The following is a 22,440-nucleotide window of genomic DNA, read 5'->3' on the forward strand; positions in this document are numbered from 1 at the left end:
AAATCTCGGAGAGAGAAGACAACTTCGTGGAATTTAGCTAAGATAAAGGAAAAGAACATGCAACAAAATGGAGATTTTGAGGGAAAACTATAGATTTGAATGAGGGTTTACAATGTGTTTCAATCGGAGGTGGTCCATGTTAGTGCCTTCATTCTTCATCTTCTCCTGCTTCCGCTCTTCACTTTTGTTACCAGATCTTCCAGATGAGGGAGTGTGAATGACAAAACAAATTGTGTGGGCGCAGCGTGCATTCTTGCAATCTTTGTGTTAAAAATACTGTCTACTACAGTAGACATCCCTTCCGAACCATGTTGAGGACACAACGTCCTGTCCAGGACATGGTGAAAGTTTCCTCCCTTCCAAACATAAATTCTAAAGACACCCTCGTACCAACAAAAGAACAGTAGCGGTCAAAGTCCTCACTTAAACTGAGCTGCTATCAAGGAATGAGGGATGGACTTTAGAGTCTGTTTCAAACTATAAAACTCAAACTTCACTGTTATTCACTTATTCGGTAGGTAATTACTACTGACCTATTTGGTTAGAAAATGATTTAACAGACCTATCGGTAAAGAAGAAAGTAAAATGCATTCCAAATGATCTAAAATATCTTCAGAGTATTAAAAAATGACCAAAAATGCCGAAAAAAAAAATATAAAAATGACCTATTAGTTCAAAAAATGCAATATAAGAAATTACTTTTTTACGTTGATATTAACACAGAAAGGATTTCTATATTAATAGATATCGTCCTAATGTGAAAAATAAGAAGATGACTTTTCATCAATGTCCTCCCCCAAATCATTACATACTTGGGAAAATTGAGACATTCCCTGGAAAAACATGTAATGTACAGTAGTGGCAAAAAAAAAACTGGACTGACCCTTGTAGCTGATTTCAGAGCCTTGTTCACTCCAGAGCACAATAGACTGGTAACTAAGACTTTAGTGGTTCGAATCCTGCCTGGGAAGGAAACTTTTTTTTTGTCCCTTATTCAAATTTATTCCCAATACTTTTCGATTGCTGGTAAAATTCATGTTCTGGGAATAATAAGTTAATTAAGTAGTAAAATATCGTTACAACCGAAAAGTATTGGGAATAAATTTGAATAAGGAACAAAAAAAGTTTCCTTCCCAGGCAGGATTCGAACCATGAAAGTCTTAGTTACCAGTCTATCATGCTGTGGAGTGAACAAGGCTCTGAAATCAGCTACAAGGGTCGGTCCGGTTTTTTTTTGCCACTATTGTACATTACATTGTTTTTCTGTTCCCAGCATAGATGATCCCTTAATAACACCTCTCACCTGACAAAATACTGTTTCCCTCCAAAAATATGGTGCCTCCTAGAATCATTTATATGTTATTTTGCGCAGTTCTGTTATACGAGATCTAAAAAGTGTGATGCGTCTTATCTCAAATTCAAGGAATTACTGTTAATACATTTAGTAGGATATTTGGGAAATTATTCATAAATTCTCTGGAAGAAAAACGCAAATATATTAAAAATGAAGAAGAGACAGGATTCAGTGTTGGAAAGTCAGCTATTGATAATATTTTTGGATTAGGTAAATACAGTAATTGACAAAAGTTGCACAAAATTAAACTCCACATTTATTATTTAAATTGGGCTCGTTTGAAAGAAAGATAGTGCGCAAAATATATGGACCCATAAATGAAGGGGGAGAATAGAGAAGTAGGTACAATCATGAGTTGTACCAACTTTATGGGTAACCAGACATTGTTACAGCCATAAAAGTCGCACAATTGCGTTGGGCTGGACATGTATACAGAATGGATAATAGTGAAATCCCTAAGTGAGTCATGGAGTATAAACCGGAAGGAAGAAGTGTTGGGAGACCCAAATTACGGTGGATGGATGGAATAATTGAAGATGTGAGGAAGCTTGAGGTCAAGAGCTGGTGGATGGTGGCAAGGAATAGGGAGTCGTGGAGGAAAATCCTTAAGGAGGCCGAGGCCCGAACAGGGCTGTAGTGCATATGATGATGATGATGATGATGATGATGATGATGATATTTATTATTTATTGCACACCACAATGGCAAATTCTAGGTAATACTACAGTAAATAAATCGTTAAAAATTTTCAGAAATTATACCATAGTTCTACAGCTAAAATTAAAATAGGAACGAGATTAAGTGATGACTTTCTCGTCATTAAAGAGCTAAAGGCTTATATCAAGGTTGATTTTCACCAACTTCATTCAAAATTTATAGTAAGAAAGATATGAAAATGTGGCGGGCTTATATGAGGGCGGCAATGAACCTTCGGGTTTCTTAAAAGCCATTTGTAAGTAAGTAAGTATGGAAATGTGGAAGAGGAAGTGTAGCATTGTGGGTATGATGATTAGAAAAATGCTTTGTATAAGTTATTTTAAGCAGACAATCAGTTAGTAATAGGTATAGCGATTTAACATATTACGGTGATGAGAAAATTGAAAGAAGAGCATAGTACTAAGAACTAAAAATAAATACAGTAAAACTAATTACATGGGAATTGATAATTAAATTACCTAATTTTAGAAGAAACTGAAGAATTGAATCAAGGATGTGAGGAATTGAAATACAGCTATGTAGGAATAAAAAATTTACAAAAGATGGTCTGCTTGAAACAGAAATTAAAGAAAGGCTAGCGAAAGGAAGGTCAATAATAAAAAGATTAAATGAAATCTTACCCTTTGGATAAACATACTTCTAAAGCAAAAAGTAAATGTATATGTCATTAGTTAGGACTGTGATTGCTTATGGACAGAATTGTGGATACCTCAGAAGGTCTGCATGACGTTGAAAATTGGATAAAATAAATGAAATTAGGAGGATGGATTATCAGAGTCTTGTAGTTAATTAAACTACTTTGTTGTGTTTAGTCAACTGTCCGAAGACAGGTCTGAAACAATTAAATTGGTAAATTGTTTGAAGGATTGGAAACAACAGACTAGCAAGATATATTGGAATAGGTACTTACAGGAAGGTGGAAGATGGGAAGACTAGGCCTACAGGTTACAATTGATGGATGAAATTAGTAAAGATATGTAAGAGAAAGGGTTAGTTCGAAGAAGGAGATTGAGAAAATAAAGAAGTGTGGAGAAGAACAATTAGGACACAGGAAGATTCTCGTGTATTGCGAACCTGTTTGCTTATATATACTAAATGAACAATAAATACGGAATATTGCTAATAACTTCTTAAATTTTAATTTTACAAAAAAATAAAATAAAATAAAATCAAGTTTTATAAAAAAAGCTGTTGGAGATCAACCATGGAATATGATACCAGTGTTCGAAAAGAGTTATTCAGGCGTACAGTATGTAACAGTAAACATTATTTTTTTAAAATAGAACCCTATATTAAAATTTACAGATTCCAAATCTCCATGAAATTTTACCCAGGAACGTGTAGAATCTCCATTAAATTTTACGCATGAATGTGTAGAAATTTTACCTATTTACTCATTTCATGTCTTTTAATTATTTATTAAACTTGTTTTGTGAACTTCAAACGTCAGGCAAATAAATATGTAAAATCATGTTGAGTAGGCCATAAAAGTAAACAAAACACTATGACTAACCGAACTTTACCACAGATGCTCAAAATGAGAACCATTCACAGCTACATAATGTGTTTATCTCGAAATCAGTCTATTGTAGATATGAGATGGAACGGAACAGTCAAGTAAGACTCAACTCACACAGACCACAGCATAACCACAAAACGGTGATCCACTTGTGAGCGGTCAGGAAATAGTATGGAAACAGATGATGGTAACTCACACGGACCACAGACTGAAGTCATTGTCGACATCTGTGGTCGTGAGTGATCAGTATCACCCACAGAACAACCACAGACTTGTTGCTGTTGGTGGTCGAGTGCAACTCACAGTGCGACACAGCTTCTAGTGTGGTTGTGTGTGGTCGATATGGACTTCAAGCGACCACAAAAAAAGAAGTCTGTGAGTGGTCAGTTCCACCAACAACACAACCACGCAAAAATCGCAAAGTTGTGGTCCATGTACATACAATTGTACCATAAACAGACTGAACTCACGAATTAGAATAGTTTTCAAACTGTTATGTGAAACTATGATGGAAATAAATGTATCTTCAAGCAGTATAACAGCTTTGTCATCCACCTATCTCTATGCAAAACACTTGCATGATATAAGACTTTTTCGGTGAAGGTTTTTCTCCAAGAAAGAGCAGTGAGAGTTGCAATAGTTCTTCATAGTCATCCCTAGAATGCTGTTTTGAAAGCCAACTATGAATGAAACAAATCAAATTCCTTTTAATTGATGTTAATCGAGTAGAAATAGCTTAACCAACTATACCAGACTTATATATATGTATATCATACTTACACCAAGAATGAGCAAATCTCTGAAAGAGCTGGATGTTTGGCCCACTTGTATCTCTCATCAGTGTGGCGAAGCCAAACCCACATGGCTTATTTTAGTTCCTGCTAGAGCAAAATACAAGGTCCACCTTTCAAACCTGTATTACTTGCTGTAGTGTCAGATGACATGAACAGAACTCTTTTAGCCAAATTCCAATCCTGTATTGGTTGAAATGCAATGTTTGCTTGTGATATTCCAGTCCCATTTGAAAGTTTCGGAACACCAAGAAGTTACATAACCCCGCCCCTAAAAGTATTCTTTTACAAGCATGTCTACTGAGAAATGCAAGTCTTTGATTTTATTTATGACATGATACTCTCTTCTGGTTGGAATTCGCACTTTCTCCCAGAAAGTTTGAACTTTTCAAGAAATCTTTGTAGCAGTATCTCGAGTATTTCACTCTTCGTGGAGGTGTAAGAAAAAAAAATTAAAACTTCACGGTTTGAGGGTAACTTGTTTTCAATTATAGATTCACTAGCTCCACCTACCAACTATGTCACAATGTTTCTTTAAACTGTCCTTACGTGGTGGAGATTTCGTGTTTACTTGAAAAATAGAAACAAAATAACAGCCGTAATAGAGGGAAATGCAAGGCTCTTGAGCTACTTGTAAATTTTGAAATATGGCAATGATAATTAGTTTTACACAAAAATGAACAAAATAAGGTGGTGAGAACAAAACATTTATTTTTTGAATGGCATCCTAATATATATATATATATATATATATATATATATATATATATATATATATATATATACAGTGTGAATCACGAGGATTTACCATCACTTACGGAGCTTATTTCCGAAGACATTCTGAGCAAAGAAGTCATATATAAACATTTGTCCTAATCACAATATTTTCAACATTACATTAATTTGAAGTTGTTAGTAAAATATCTTTTTTCTTTAGTTTTACGGGTAAAAAAATATCACAAATAGAGAATGAACTTGAACTAATCAGAAGTATAATTTCTTTAATTGGCTAGTATTCTGAGACTAAAAATGTGTTAATTGCTTTGTACAGATTTAATTTTTTCAATTTTTAACTAAAAATGACATCATTCTTACACACCACAAAAATTGTTACAAACCATACGACTTTAAGAACTTGATTCTTTACAGTTTAATTATGCATCCTAATGTACACTCTTAAAGAATTTACAAGAGTGACGTGATTTGTAACAATTGTTGTGATAAATGCGTAAGAAAATGTAATTTTGTAATTAAAAATCTGAACGAAGCAACTATTTAATTCACAACACATTTTTAGCTTCAGAATACTAGCTAATTAAAGAAATGATACTCATGAATAGTTCATTCTTTATCTGTAATATTCTTTTACTCTTAAAACTCAAGAATAATGGCATTTTACAAAAAAACTTCAAATTAGTGTAATTCTGAAAATATTGAGAGTAGGACAAATGTTTATATGACATTTTTTGCTCAGAATGTCTTCAGAAATAAGCTCCGTAAGGGATGGTAAATTCTCGTGAATCACCCTGTATATATATATATATATATATATATATATATAATGTGATTTAAAACATAGAGGCATTATTTTATAGTGATGAGTCCACAATAAAAGCTAAATAATATAATTGACTATACTTATTACACTTGACAGTCACTAAGGACTAGGTATAATTAAAGTTTCATTTTTAATTTACAGTAAGAATCTAATTCCCTGTAGAAGATGCCCAGAATTGGAAAAGGAACTTACAATCCAGAAGAAGAAGCTGGAACATAACGAGCAACGAATTAAATCAATTGGTAAGATTATTTTACATCAAAAGACTTGAGCATATGCAGTGTGTAGATCAATATATAATTTATTATTACATATTTAGTTGGTTGCAGCCATTTGTATCGTAGTTAATTATGATACATTTTCTATTGCATTTTATTAAACATTCGCCATATCATATAAAATGTTGTTATATTCTAAGATCTAAGACAACATATTAATTGTAACTGATTTTGTGTATGAAACATAGTTTTCGTTCGAGTTTTGGCTTCAACTCATGATGATGAAATTGTAAATGTTATAAAAATAAGAAAATTGAAATGACAAGTAATTGCTTTGGTTAAGTACAGTACCAGAGAATAAGCATATATATAGTCCATGCCAAACTTCAATCATTTTCGTTGTATTATAAGCTTTTCCTATTTTTATTATCAACATTCCTGTCATCAGTGTCTCTTATTAAGGATGTAAGCACCATACATGCACTACTAGTGGCGCCTTGCAGTGACAATATTTTTAAGTGTTTATAGGAGACTACGGCTTGTTTCATTTGGTGTTTATATGTTTTGATAATTAAAACTGAAGAAATGTGCGATGTTATCATTGAATGCAGCTTTCAGTCAATAAATAGAGCCTATAGCAATTTATTAAAAAGGCTCACTTGAAAGGGGGAATAATCTTTGTGTTAGTGGACAATATGTGAACATATTTAATTATGGCAGAAGTAATTAGACAGACGTTTACATAGATAGTAATAGTATTATCATCATCATCACTATTATAATAATTAGTATCATTATCATTGCAGTGATCTTCATTTACGTAGTATTCTTATGGAAGTAAACAATGTAATTAAACCAATTACGGCCGCAAATTGAAAACCTTGAAAAATTCCGAATTCCAAGACAGTTTTATTTTATTTATTTTGATCGAGGTCGAAATATTTCTATGTCAGTCTCCTGCCGGGATTGGAGGGACCAGCAATTAAGACTGTATACTCATTGACCGAACTTCCATTTTTATTATTACGTGTCAAAACATTGTTAGACATAAATATTGAAATTTTCACAAGAAAGTAATTTTCCTTGTTAATTTGGGCATAATATGGAAGAATGTTTATACGCAATTTTTATGATAGCTGATGTGGTATTATTACTAACACATTATTACAACGTATTTCATTGTATTATGGAAGGCTGTAAGTTTGTTAAAACAAAACTCTTGTGAATGATGTCATCAACATAGTGAAGAAATTTAATTGGTAATTTATTTAAAATATAATATATTTTCATCCTTTGAACACGTCTTTACTCATGAATTATTAAATTTTCTACACAGTTTGTTGTTTCAATTTCATCAGCTGTTAATTTTCCTTCATGTAAGAATGAGATGTTACACAACACCACTGCTGGAAAGATTTGTTTTTATTCCCGGAAATCTATCAGCCATAACTTCATCTCCATGCTCAGTAACATCAGCAGACCACTATCATTTGTTATGAATGTATCACTAGCTCTGCCACCATAACAATAAAATTGGATTTAAAACTGATCATTCCACCTTTTGAGTGACAGCGATTAAAAATTTCATCCTCATCTGCAATATTCTAGATGGCTGTTCTACTTTAACCTTAGTACAGTCAATAAAATTATGATTCTGCAGTATGGATTTATTTTTAAAGCAGCTGGCATAGTTTCTTGAACATTTTGTTTACTTTACCAGAATATAATTTTGTTTGTTCTTAACACTAGTTTCGTCAGTGTTTTTACAAATATACGGGACACCATAATTTGATGCATACCGAGTATTCTCGAAGCTGGATAGGAGAAACCCATTTTCATATTTATTACAAATAGTAGTAATCGATTTTCGTTAGACATTGCATGACACTTCGATTCTGGTAACAGCTGAAGAAGTAAGTTAAATACCTCAGATGTTATTGAGGTGAAGTCATGCAACTCTGTGTTATCTCTAATAAAAGAATATCCCTAAAATCCTACTCTTATGTTAAAGGTCATTAGTTTCACAGCTCTTAACATATTTAATTGGGGCATCCAGCGCTTACAGGTATGTTTGCTTGTGTACACGCATCATTTCCATTCTTGTTGCCACAGAAGATTAGTTCACTGTCATGAACATCACATATTTGTGAATGCATTATTTTATTATCTCGAAATTAATTAATTAGTAAAAATGTAAAGTTAATTTCTTTCCACAAATCTCTTCAATCCATAATTAAATACTATTAAGTTTCTGAAAATATTGTGGACTAAAAGGCAAGGTTTTGGGGATGACCAGATCTGCTTCCAACAAAGTGAACATTTTATATCCTTGAACTTTTAGTTGGCTCCCATTGGAGTCAATTGAGAATAGAACCAATAAAATATATTTTACATTATAATTAATGACATATTAAGCTTCACACCTATAAGAATAGAGGACTGAAATCTTAGTCATTTAGTACAATAGTTTATATCATTCATTTAAACAATAACTGCTTAGAAATATCAGAGTTGGCAATTATACTGTATGTGATTTACAAGCCATATTGACAGTTTACTTTGTTTTACTTCTGTGCTTTAAGAATAAAAATAAATCCTTAAAAAAAACAAAACAATAAATAGATCATGTAAGATTTTAAAGGTCGAACAGATCCAAATAAATTAAAATTCATCAACAAGTTTAATAAATTTATCATTAACAGCTAAAAAATTAAAGCAAAACTAAGAAACGTATAAAATACTACATCACCCATATTATTGTTTGTATTAGAACAATCTCCATGTATTGTGGGTCTCTATAACCACAGCATGGCGTGTCCTCAGGTTACGGATAGAGGAGGCAGCCTCCAGATATGGAGGGTAGCTGCGAATATATTGAATAAGCAATTATGGACAGCTGATAAGGGATGGTCCTCCAGCTTGGAGGTTGGGCGAAGGACTAACAACCCATCACTGTAAAAAACAGCTTGTTACAAAACCTTACAGATTTTTTTGTATTCGACAGATATTGGAGAAAAAATTTATTAAGAGTTTTGAATTGAAGAAAGAAATGTATCCTGAGTTTGCTGTTTTAGCTGTATGGAGCAACAAGAGTATCATCCCTGAAAAAACTCTATTGCTTAAATTCATATACAGCAAGCATGCAGTGTTTTCATTTCGGAGGCAAGAAAGTTTTGTATTTGAATAAAGAGCAGCCATTTTATGCCTTACTGAAGAGTGACCCTTTTTGAGGGTTAAGATTTTCAAGATGACAGCTTCGTATTGTTGCCAATAAAACTTTATTGGATGCTGATAAAATTTTACTGGAAATTTCTAGCTTACTTTCAGTCTTGTGCAGGTAAGGGTACTTTTCTCTTTCACACACCTCACTTGTCTGAGTAACGAGGAAGAAATTTTCAATCAAGAAGATTGCTGTTGCCTGAATGATGAAAATGTCTTCATCTGTCATATTGTGGAAGTATTTGGCATGTTGGGAAGAGTTACAACAGTTTATTTTCATAGTTCCCAGGGTAATCAGGAGGAATACTGACAGGCACATTTTTGAGTTATCAGATGATATAGGTTTTGCTTTTTTATGAGATAAGATGATAATGTTCCTCCCTTATGCTTATCACTTATATTTGTAATTGTTCCACAATGCAGTCACTAGACACAGACACAATCACACTCAACTGCCTACTAGTATTTTTAATTATTCCACAATATAGTCATCAGACATGGATATAATCGCAGTGTCACCTTATAACTGCCTACTGGTATTTTTAAACTGACATCAATGTGCAGTGTTTAACTGAATAAATTTAACTGTCTAGAGCACCCCTTCTCAACTAAATTTTCCAAACAATCACTTATATTAATTTTATAATTACATGAGGTTCACAGAGGCCAAGGTTTAATGACTGTTATGATTAAAGCGGTTTCAGAATAAGAAGGCATATGGCCTAAGCCAATACAGTACAGCGTTGGCACATGTTGTGTGAGACGTGAAAGACAGAGTCAGCAGATATGTGTGACGGACGGAAAATATCCGCTAGCGCAGCGAGCATCTTGCTTCTATCATTGTGTCTTATGTTTAAATACTCTTACTAAAGTCATTTTTATCCCAATTTTCATTATTCAGTCGCAATTTTAAAAAATTGAAGGTTGTATTGCACTATCTGGCATGTGGATATTCTCGCCTGAAAAACTGTAAGCGAGAAAGTGCATTCAAATGTGCAAACTTCCTTGCACAGCAATCATGAATTTATTACTCTTCATTTCTCCGGAGGAAACAGAACGTTACAGCAAGCGTATTTTTTGTAAGGGTGGACTATGCATCGTACAATGTTAAGCATACCTTTAAATACGTAATTTATTACTCGTATTGAAAATGATTATTCTTTTCCTCGTCTCTGTTAAAATTAAGCATACCTATCTAGTTTAATTTAATTTAATTTTTAGTTTACACCTACCTAGAGGTCCAGGGTTCTATATTTTATCACTGTGGTCTATGACATTATAAGCCTACAAGTGAAAGTATAACACAGTATGTAAACAAGTGTATGTAAAACAGCAACCCAATAATATCATATTGGAAATGTTGACGGTAAACATTCTATAGCCTATTAAGTAAAAGTGTGCACTGTATAGAATATAGTAGATGTACCGTAACTCAAAGTTTTTAAAATGCAAATTGAATTTTGGAATTATAAAATCTCCTCGATCCTAGCATGACATATAGGCCTATATTTTATAAGTGAAATGTGCAGTGGCGCAACAACGTAATTTGTTTGGGGGGAGAGGTAAGAATTTTGTTATGTGCAATTTTCATGACAATTCTCACCATCATTGTGATGGGGATTAACAGTGCTATATTTGTATAAAGTTTATAGTAAACAATAAAAGAAAATAAATTTAAAACATGATGTTAAAACTCATATTTTTACTTCCTTCGCACATCTGATAAATAATAGCTTTAGTAATTGTGACTGAAATCATGTAATCAATTACAAAATGCCCACTTCTGATAAGAACAAAGTGAAGATTACATAGCCTATATACAGTAAATATATTACTGTATGTTCTTACCGTTCTCTTCCATTTGTCTTTTTTTTTTTTTAATTGTGATCTTCAAATAAATTAGCAACAGACTTCTTCATAACAACAGCTTAATGTTAATTATACTTCGATCGATAAATAAAAAAATCAAAACCTAGCACCTATAAAAACTCTACTGCTCGTCTGATATTAAAAATTGGTTAGCCTTTTCTTATTATTATTTATGCTATTTTTTAAATAGTATAAATGTTACAATAGTTCTTGTGTAAAATGTTTAATAAATAACCAGATTTATTTCAATGGTCATTATCTCGAAAACAGGTGTCTGTCACTTATTGCGTAACTCCGTCCAATTCATTGTTGTGATGTTTTGAACAGACAAAAAAGAACATTAACTTTGTGTCATTGTCTCAATGCAATAGTTCGAATTTTGTTATCTTTGTTACTATAGTAAAATGACTTTGAAGTTCTTCTATGTCATTAAAATAAATTTAAAATTATCAACTTCAAAAGGTAAAAACTATACTATAAAGCTCTCTAATATTTTAGGAGTGTAAAAATTATACTATTTACACCTCTAAGTTTTTGGGGGTAAAAAAATGTTATGTTTTATTTAACGACTCTCGCAACTGCAGAGGTTATATCAGTGTCGCCAGATGTTCCGGAATTTTGTCCTGCAGGAGTTCTTTTACATGCCAGCAAATCTACTGACATGAGCCTGTCGCATTTAAGCACACTTAAATGCCATCGACCTGGTCTGGGATCGAGCCCGCAACCTTGGGCATAGAAGGCCAGCGCTATACCAACTCGCCAACCAGGTCGACTTGGGGGTAAATCTTACCCTCTCACCACCCCCGTTGTTATGCCACTGAAAACGTAATTAATTATTGTTTCATCTTAAAAAGGTCCGTTGTTCTTAAGGGGGCATGTTAATTCTCTTTCTTATAATTATAATTGAAAAAGAGAGGAGGGTGTTGATCTTTACAATATCAACCAATTACCTCATACTTTTTGCGGTGTGTAATATTACAATGAAAAGTGAATATCTTACCATAGCCTACCTTTGCCTGTGAATGTAGAATCACTAGATCTCTTTTCAAGAGACATTGCTACTGTACGTAATTATTATTGTTCAATAAAGGCTATTCAGTACACACAGAAAACAGTCCACGTCTGAATTTGAAAAGAAACCAAATCTATCTCTGTTTACAGCGAGAGACTTCACAGCATATGGTGTTATGACGTGGATATAATCAGTGTTTAGTCTTAAAGCGATAACATGCAATCCAGTTTAAGCGATAGCATGCGAACCAGGTGACGTACGAATTCCGTTCTTGTACAGTCAGATTCAGATTTCGTAGCTCTATCAAATGACACAGCCTAAAATACAATCCTGGGTATAAATATTGTGCGCGCAAGAAAGAAATTAATACGTGACGCTTCAGCGAGACTTCACGACGATTTAACTGGGCAACACCGCCTCACTAACATTGCCTAGTCGACATAGACCGGCCTGAACTAGCTCCGCCTAATGTGCCTTCTTATTCTGAAAGTGCTCTAACTAATTTTCTGAACCCAATAACGATTAGAAATATCAGTCTTAATTTCATTATGCAATATCCATATTTATTACACAATAAAACTTTGGTTAATGATAAAATCAAATTAATAAATTTTATGGATACACAAGAAATTAAAAGAATCTTGACACAGTGACTTAGTGTGAAAAGTGGCAGGTCCTCTTCTTCATAAGCTCCTCATATTTAGGCTTGTAACTGGTGAGAGAAATGTGCAATAGGTTTTCAAGGTTATCATCCCTCAAAAAACTTTTATTCTTGAACTTGATGAAAGTCATTACAGTGAAAATGCTCTTGCAGATGCAGCTTGATCCATACATTGGGAGAATTTTTATTGCAATTTTCGGGATAACTGGAAACCCATTTGTGTTACTATGTAGAATCCAGAAGTTTTTATAGTCACTGGACTTACAAAATTCATTGACAACCTAACAAGGAAGTCGCACATTTCTAATTTGAACTATACTTCGTCAATGACAGACCAATCTTTGAGTTCATGCATGAGATCTAGAGAAATGTCTGAAATCAAAGACTTCTGAACGAATTGAAAAACTAATTTTTTTCTCTTTAATTTTCTTAAACCTTGAGAGAAACTCACCTCTGAGGTAATTTGAGTTTCTGTCGAAAGTGAATTTCTCCGCTTCTATTAGAGCTTTAAGTGTTTCGAAAAAATCAAGACTACCATCCTGAATTAAAAATTCAATATGTTTCTTAAAACTTCGGATAGATTCTGATAGTTCGCACAATGTTTTATCTTTTCCTTGTAAGTTGAGATTCAGTTCATAGAGATAAGACAAAATGTCAATCAGGAAAGCAATCATTGAAAGTTGTGGATCTTGTAAAATATTTAAAAGTAGTCCTTCATTTCAGCTGCATCCTGCAACTGAAAAAATAAGGCAATTTCCCCTCTCACATTATTATAAAGGGTCACATCAGAAAATTCAGGATTGAGTTTTTTAAGAAATTGTTTGAAGTTTGTATGTGTCAGGGTAATCTTGATCTGAGAAAGGAAAGTTGACCAGCTTCGTGATTTCATTAAGCAAGATCGTACTCAGTTTTCCACTTATTATAGTGCTATGGATAATGCAATGATAAGGAATGATGCAATTGTTAATTTTTTTAATTTTCCCAACTAAACTTGACATAGCAGGTGCTCCATCAGTAACAGGTGACACATTATTTTCAGTGCCAAGATCTGTTGACTTAAGAAGTTCTGAAATCTTATTAAACTTGATTTTCCCTGTTGTTCCTTGAAACTATACAAGTCTCAATTATTCTTCCACAAATCTCTTTCCATTAAAAATCTAGCAGTTGTGCCATATCTGTTATATCAGTTGACTCATCAGCAGTTAAAGAAAAACAATGAATGTGAAAGTTCACTGACAAGTTTCACTAACGTTATTGAAAATTCTTGGCATTGATGGACAGCAGTGTCATTGGAGAGTGTAATTTTGTTGTATTTGTTTGCCATTTCTTCACTATTTTGTTGTATTTGTTTGCCATTCCTTCACTTTCCATAACCTTCACTGTTTCAATCATGCAGTCTTTAACAAACACAGCATGACTGAAAGACATCATCTTCTGGTATAGAAACTCTAAAAGAAGCTTAAATGTAGCTTTTCTTGAGCAACATTGAACTTGCTTGGATGTACGCTATTGCATAGTGTCAATTTTACTTTGCCTTAATGAAGACCCAGGTCGAAATTTACTGTGGAAATCTTTGTGTTTTGTTTCATAATGTCTTTTCAAGTTGCACGACTTAATAACTGGTATTATTTCGTTGCAAATTAAGCACATGGGCTTACTTGAACACTTTATAGTAAAACAAAATTCGTCAGTCCATTTTACTTTGAACTGACGGTTTTTTGCATGAACTTTTCTCTTCTTACTCGATGACATAATGTTCAGTTCATCTTCAGTGAATAGACAGACAAAAGCACCCTCTTACACTACTGATTAACAAGATTAAAGAACCACAAATTATCAGCATTCATACAATGCAACACATGCAACCATACAACAATGACATAGTTTCTGCTTCCTCTGTCCCACAAATAAGTGATGCACAAGAAAATCAGTAGAATACGACTATTTATGAATGCATCAAGGAATTGATTGATTGCACCGATCACACTGCACCTGGTGGGCATGACACAAACTACCAACACTTTTATTAAAGTGACAAATTTAAAAGAAAGAAAAACTGGTATTACGAGTATTTTATTGATTATATTCATTGTTTTTTTATTCTACTGTTTTGATGGCAGGTCAGCACAAGTATCCATCTGGCCTCCTATTGGGAAGGGCTGGTCTAAAAGGAGTAATTTTCCATTGTTACTCATTCTTGTTATTGTTGTGTTAAAAGAAAATTTACATTTTTATTGGTGCAAAATTAAAATAAAAATACTTAAATTGTAAATGGTTTTTTCTGGGTAAGGGTTAATTGACTCAGTCAAGGGGTTAATACCCTGAAAGAAGCCCTGCAGGTGATTGTGTGCAATAACAGCTGAAGTCATTATACATATCTAGACTTTACCAGATATTTGTTTTATTATATCAATGACTCTATTTAGAAAAAAAAGGCGGTTGAGATTTGGCATGAACTATTTGAGTGTGTAACATGATTTAGAGATAGTCAGCTATATGCTAGGACGAGACTGACATAACAGGGATATATGTGAGAATATTTGATGAGAAGAAAAAGCTTAAAGTGTACATCTCAGTCCCGGGAGTAAAACTGGATCAATGTAACAGTTTATGTGGTCTCTATCACATGAGCCATTGCATAATTGCAAAGAACAACATTTGCATGGTATGGTACTTATTCTGATATATTTTGTACTGAAAGCCATACCAGAAAATTAGCCCATTGGCATCTAATTGTCATTACTACATTAATGGAAGAGAAATCCATTTTTCTTTCCTGTCTTTTTCTGTAAGTTCTGAAGTAGTGTACTATAATGCAGCTCTGCATGGCAGTTGTGGTTGTAGCTTTTCTGTGTGAAAAATGCTCCTTAAATTAAATTGTTTTAACTGTTAAAATTTCGACAAGATCTTCACTGTGAGGTTCTTTCTCATAACATGCAGGCTATAGGATATATAATAGAGGTCCTACATAATATAATTGTATGTATGTATTTATTTACACTGCAAGTGGGCAAGCACCTGGTGGCAGTGGTATACACAATATAAACAATACAAAATAAAATGATAAACAATACACAATAAAATCATAAACAATACACAATAAAATTTACAATAGACAGTACAATTATATGCACAATACAATTTAACACAATAATTACAATTAATAATAACACATAAATAAAGTACCTAATTTTACAGTACAACCTACATATGTATAGGCCCTACATAAGTTTCAATAGTCTTTCACTTTACTCTCATCTCACTCACTGTAGTGGCACTTCGACTCAATTCACTGACACTTTAGGACACATTTCAGTGACACTATATAATTAATGTTCCTTAATTTAAAATTCTAAAATTTCCTGTATTGTGTCCTTGGATAGGTTGTTACGACGTGGGATGATGATTGTTGTAAGTATTGCTGTGGTGATCTGTTTTGCATGTATGTAAATGTGGTTCCACTAGTTTGAAGAGTTGAACTTATTGTCATAAGCAGGGATCATTAGCTCGAAGCCTTCTGATCAGTGAAGTGGAAAAGTGATGATGTCACACTTAGTGAACTTTGGTGTGGGTAACGTTTTAGGTGCTTCCTGAAAGTGTTAGCAATGGAGAACGACAAAAGATATCAACACCAATAGACTTCAGCCATTCGTGAAAAGAAGCTTATTTAGTTACTGAATATAATAATGTGGTAGAATATTAAATCTTATGACAAAATTTAATTAAACTTCAGCGAAATTAATAGACTATTCATGCTAACTAGCCCTCAAAATATTTGGTCAATAAAGGATAGTAATACTTGAACAGCTAAACAGTAATGTTTGAGAACGTAAGTACATATTATATCATTCATTCATTCATTGATAGTTTTCTATCCAAGAGCAGGTCCTTCACTGCAAATCCAGCTTTCTTCAATCTTTCCCAATTTCTGTTTCCTTCTTAATGTCCGCATAGTCTATATCTTACAATGTTGTCTGTCATCTGATATCTTCTTCTGCCCTGAACTTTTCTCCTGTTCACTATTCCTTCTAATGCATCCCTCAATAGGCAGTTTATTAGCCATTGATCCAGCCAATTTCTTTTTCTCTTCCTGATCAGTTTCAGCATTATTCTTTCTTCACACATTCTTTGTAGCACAGCTTAATTTCTTATTTTGTCTGTACATTTCACATACCCCATTCTTCTCCATATCCTCAATTCAAATACTTCCAGTCATTTCTCTTCACTTCGTCGTAATGCTCATCAGAGTGCTGCATTGGAGTTAAATCTCTTGCTTGAACTCAGTCGAATGTCGCTGCCTCAAATGAGATAACATGTGTTGTGATACACTTGTAGGAAACACAGGGATAGTACAAGGTCATCGCATCGACATGTCTTATATTGTATGGAAGGCGACAGATAAGACACACAGACATCTGACACTGTAAAAAATAAGCTTTATTTTCTGCGTTTATGACAAATGTTGCTGGGTAACTTTCGGTGCTGGACCCCGGACTCATTTCACCGGCATCATCACCTTCATTTCATTCAGATGCTAAATAACCTGAGATGTTGATACAGTGTCGTAAAATAACCCAATAAAATAAAATAAAAAAAAATGACGAACGTCTAATGGAATGTACCAAAACAACAGTAACATGGAGTTATAAATAAAATAGTATGAAAAAGACTTAGATATACAATTATTATTGTTAATTAATAATTTTCAGTATTTGATTTACCACAAATATATGATAGGTCCATACATAGTGTTCCGCCAATATAATGCAACAATGTAGAAATGTTTTACAAAATATTATTGATATAGCAGTAGATTAATAGCAATATTAGTACAGAGATAACAACACAAAATATTGTGACTTTTATTCTACTTTAACCATCACGCACCCGATAACAATGCGACTTTTATTTCTACTAATTCACCCAACAACAATGGGTATTTCACTCAACACAGCAACACAATAGTCATTATTGCACTCCACACGACGACAATGACAATGCACAACGTGTATTATTGAGAAGATCAACAATGTACTCCTAATTTCAATTAATGTTCACAATACACAATGTGCAGAACAAAACTGTCAGTTCTCAGTTCACAGTTCGCTTGCCTTAACTAGTTCTTCTAGCTCACTGTGTTCAAGTGCACTGCACATCGAACTCAGGTCCCTCCAGCTGCGGTCCACTGCACGTCGATCTCAGGTTCCCCAGCTGCAGTCCACTGCACGTCGAACTCAGGTCTCCCCAGTTGCAGTCCACTGCACGTCGAACTCAGGTCCCCCCAGATGCGGTCCACTGCACGTCGAACTCAGGTTTCCCTTGCAGCATCGCTCGCTGCTGTCCAAGACAAAACTCAAGACTCACTCTCTGTCGGTAACTCGCGCTTTTATTACTACACCACGTATTCTGGAATCTTCGATTCGCGTGGTTTTGTGGATTTTCGAGCACAATCTGCATCTAGATGTTTCCCTTGTTCTCTCTGCTCTGTCATCGTAGCCTTCTCCCCTCACTCCGTACCGCGCTACAGCTCCTGTCGAAGCTCGAGTTTCCGTTTCCTTTCGCCTTCCCTCTCACTAGATGCGCGCGCACACTCCTAATGCAACCAGAACATTCCAGACTGGCGCCACAATATAATAAAACGAATAATCATGCTGTACAACTGAAACACTAATTGTAATTATTATTATTATTATTATTATTATTATTATTATTACTACTAGAAAACTTGATACTGTTTTTGCATTATGATGATTGTGTTCTCCATTTATAATAATTACATTTACATTCAATAACATCTATCATATGTGGCAAAAACAAAATCATTCCTGTGGGGGGGGGGGGGGGAACATGTACCTATAACATTTATATTACATTTTAAAGCAAGTGTTGTGGTAGTACTACGGAGAGATTAGTTAAACACTACAAGTTTTGATTTCATAAACATCTATGATATTAGTACACAGTTCATCACTGTACACTTAAATGTTAAATTTCTTCTCTACGCTATGAACAAAATAAAAACTTCACCATATCTTTTAGCTCGTGCTCCATTTTTGATAGTGTACTACTTGCCAGTAACAAGAATGAATGCCTAACGCTCGACTTATACTGTTCAAGGATTTATCATTCGCGAGGCTTTTACCCACCATGCATGTGCACTACCTATCGGATTATGCTATGAACTACTTGACGCTTGACTCTATGGCCAGATCCAGGGTCTTCAATTTTTTTTCTTGGTTTCGTGATGGATATCTGATGTTACTAGTAATAAGTCTGGATTTGTACCAGATCCAGAATAATGCAATGAAAGTAGGGGGATCTTCTTTTCTGTAGACAAGTTCTGCGGTTGTAGTATTTAGGAGGTCCATGATCATTTTTCCAATGTACTGCGGAGAAATTTTAATTACTTCACCTTTCATAAACGAAATAGAATATGTTCAAAACCAAGCTCTCAGACTCATTACTGGTGGAATCAAAACAACAACAATAGAGAGATTCCTCACTAATATTAACAGAATCAAAATGACAATAGAAGAAAAAGCATTGATTCAATATGAAAAACTTATCAGATTACCAGAAAACAATTGGCATTCATACAGTCCTCTCTGTAGAATGAAAACTCAAAAAAGTTTCATATCCATTGTTCAAGAAAAAAACAGAAAATCAATATCCCGAATTTAAAAGAAAACTTACAAATTAAACCAAACCCTTTAACTCTATTAAATGTAGAATATAATCTAAATTTAACAGAAGAAATACTGAAATCAGAAGTAAACACTGAAATAATGAAACATTTGTCTTTAGAGGCAATTAATATTAGGTACCCTCCACTAAACTGGCTTCATTTATACACCGATGGATCCTTGATCTCCAGAGAACAAGGTGCCGGTGCAGGTGTTACATGCTGTCTCTTCTCACTTTATAGATCTCTTGGATATGGAACAACAAGTTTTGATGGAGAAATCATTGCAATAAGTGAAAGTCTCAGGAATCTTCTATGCCACATCAATAAATTTAAGAATGCAGTTATATTGTCAGACTCCAAAGCAGCTATTCTATCAATAGTCTCTAAACACACACCTTCATCTCAAACAGCAGAAATAACTAAAATGCTCTCTCAATTAATGTCACTCAATGAAAGAATTGTATTCCAATGGATACCATCCCATTGTGGAATCCTGGGAAACGAGAATGCGGATGCTTTAGCAAAGAAGGGCAGCACTGCTACTTACAGACCTGTTACTAAATCTACATATTACTCTGTGAAAAGATTTATTAAATCTACATACTTAGACTTCAACAAACAAAATTTGATAACACAATCCCAAGGGAAAAAATGGAACTCTCTGTATCATAATCCACAGTTAATTCTCGATTTACCACGAAAATCGTCTGTAGCTGCATTTAGATTGGCAACAGGCCATGATTGTTTGGCCAAACACCTGCATAGAATTGGAATATATCAGTCCCCTAACTGCCCGTTGTGCAACTCAAACCAAGAAATGGATTCGGAACACCTCAAAATCTGTGCTTCAGTGGCTGGCCATGATAATATCTTTGAAAAATATTGGAGTGCAAGAGGTCAAATGATTTTATTGTCAAACGCCTGGCATTAGAAAACAACAAACAACAACAACTTGGCACTTGAGCTAAAATGTCTGATGCAGACCTGTGATGCTAATGTTTCTACCCCATACAGTGCCACACTCCACACAAAGCACTACATTAGTCTCTTCCTTAATTCTTTCTCCAGAGATCTGCAGAAGATACTTATTTTTCTATCAAAAGCTTTCTTTGCAATTACTATCCTCCTTTTGACTTCATGACAGCAGCTCATGTTACTACTTATAGTACACCCCAAGTATTTGCAGCTGTCCTCTTGCTCCTGCTTCATTTCTAATTTGCACGTTTATCTTTTTTATTTTTCTTCCGATAACCATGGTCTTCATCTTGTTTGCATTTATCTTCATCCCATATTGTTCACAGCTGTCATTTAGCTCCAGTAGCAAATCTCGTAATATCATCTTCTCTTGCGCTAATAATGCCATAACATCAGGAAATCTTATGCACTTTATTATTCTTCCTACTCCTGTTACTCCTCCCATATTCTGAAAATAGTTCTTCACTAAATTCTCCTAGTAGATGTTGAAGAAGGCAGGTATAAATGTCATCCTTGTCATACTCCTCACCCTATTCGATTTTTCAGTGACATTTCACCTCCACCATTTGAAATATTTAATGATAAAAGAAACCAAGTTTGTGTTACACCGGCATTGATTCCAAAATTCTTTTGTTCAAAGATTTCATCACATGTACGTCAGTTATTATTTTAAGTTGAAGTATCTGGTATCAGGAACAAGTCATTTTCTGTTACTGATTTTTCAGGTTTGTGGTAGCAGCACTGCCCTCTTCATCTTCTATATTGACCCATACTGTGAGGTGTGCTGTGGTAGCCTGTGGCTACACTCACCATCAAGTTGTTACAGGAAACAGTGATGGAATAAATATTCTTTCTTCTTTCAAGCACTCCAGCTATTTCTTTCTCCTTGGCTAGAGTGCTCATCTAAGTGCTCTTGACTGGTTACCAAATTTCAAACCATATCTATTCTCTTCCACACAAAGATACAGTGCACAGGCTGAGGATTCAGAACATAATATCTTTTTGTAACTTCAGGTAGCCTGATGCCTGGGGGTGCTAATGTTTCTTTTCTGATATAGTTACACATGGCATTGAACTATAGTTTTCCTTTCTCTTTATTCGTATTCGTGTGAATTATTGCATTATTTTTATACTGTCCATATGTAATGCTTCATGTTATGCAACTTCAGTTTTTTTCTCCAGAATCTTGTTTATTTAAGTTTTTTGGTCACTTCAAGTTGTAACTACACTTAATCATGAATTGATCACTTTTTAAATCATTTTTTAAATTTTCGGTATATTTAGAACTTTTTGTCCTCATTGGGTAGCTGAGATTTGCATGTGTGTAGAAAGGAAACTATAAGTTTGTTAATTAATTAGTTTGTTAATTAATTTTGCACTTTGTAATGTTCTTGCATGTAGCTGGATATAAACATAATTGTATGAAATTAAGGTGAAAATACGGAGGAGAAAAGTTAGAGAGGAGTGAGGGATTTCGTCTGAAGGGGTTGAGACAGTAAGAAGAGAGGTGAGGGAAGAGTGTGTCAGAAACACATAATTTTGTTTGAAACTTTGTAATTCATGTGTTAAGGAATTGTAAATTTAATTATATTTTAAAACATTTTAAGGGGACCGGGTAGTGATTAGATGTCAAAAATCCGATTTTTTATTTTGTTGAAGAAAAAGGTTCAAAACTTCCTCTTTAAAACAATACGATATATATATATATATATATATGTTGTGGGGGGTATCTCTGCAGATGGCCCTTTGAATGTCTCTTTAAATTTGGCAGCACATGTAATTTATACATGCCTTTTTTTTTTTTTTATGAAGATTTCCGTAAGTTGATATTTTTCAAACTTAAGTGCATTTTTCTCTGAAAC

General features: G+C 34.0%; 1 protein-coding gene across 5 annotated transcripts in view; it reads left to right on the plus strand.

Annotated features, from left to right (window-relative positions):
• The window catches only part of LOC138698568 (uncharacterized), a 102,494-nt gene that overhangs the window by 14,972 nt on the left and 65,082 nt on the right, over positions 1–22,440 (plus strand). For all 5 annotated transcript variants that reach the window (XM_069824604.1, XM_069824586.1, XM_069824613.1 and 2 more), the window contains one exon: positions 6,081–6,181. In XM_069824604.1, coding sequence (XP_069680705.1) covers positions 6,081–6,181 — 101 coding nt within the window. The remainder of the gene's footprint in view (positions 1–6,080; positions 6,182–22,440) is intronic.

The sequence above is a fragment of the Periplaneta americana genome, chromosome 1 (assembly GCF_040183065.1).
Source record: "Periplaneta americana isolate PAMFEO1 chromosome 1, P.americana_PAMFEO1_priV1, whole genome shotgun sequence".
Taxonomy (NCBI): domain Eukaryota; kingdom Metazoa; phylum Arthropoda; class Insecta; order Blattodea; family Blattidae; genus Periplaneta; species Periplaneta americana.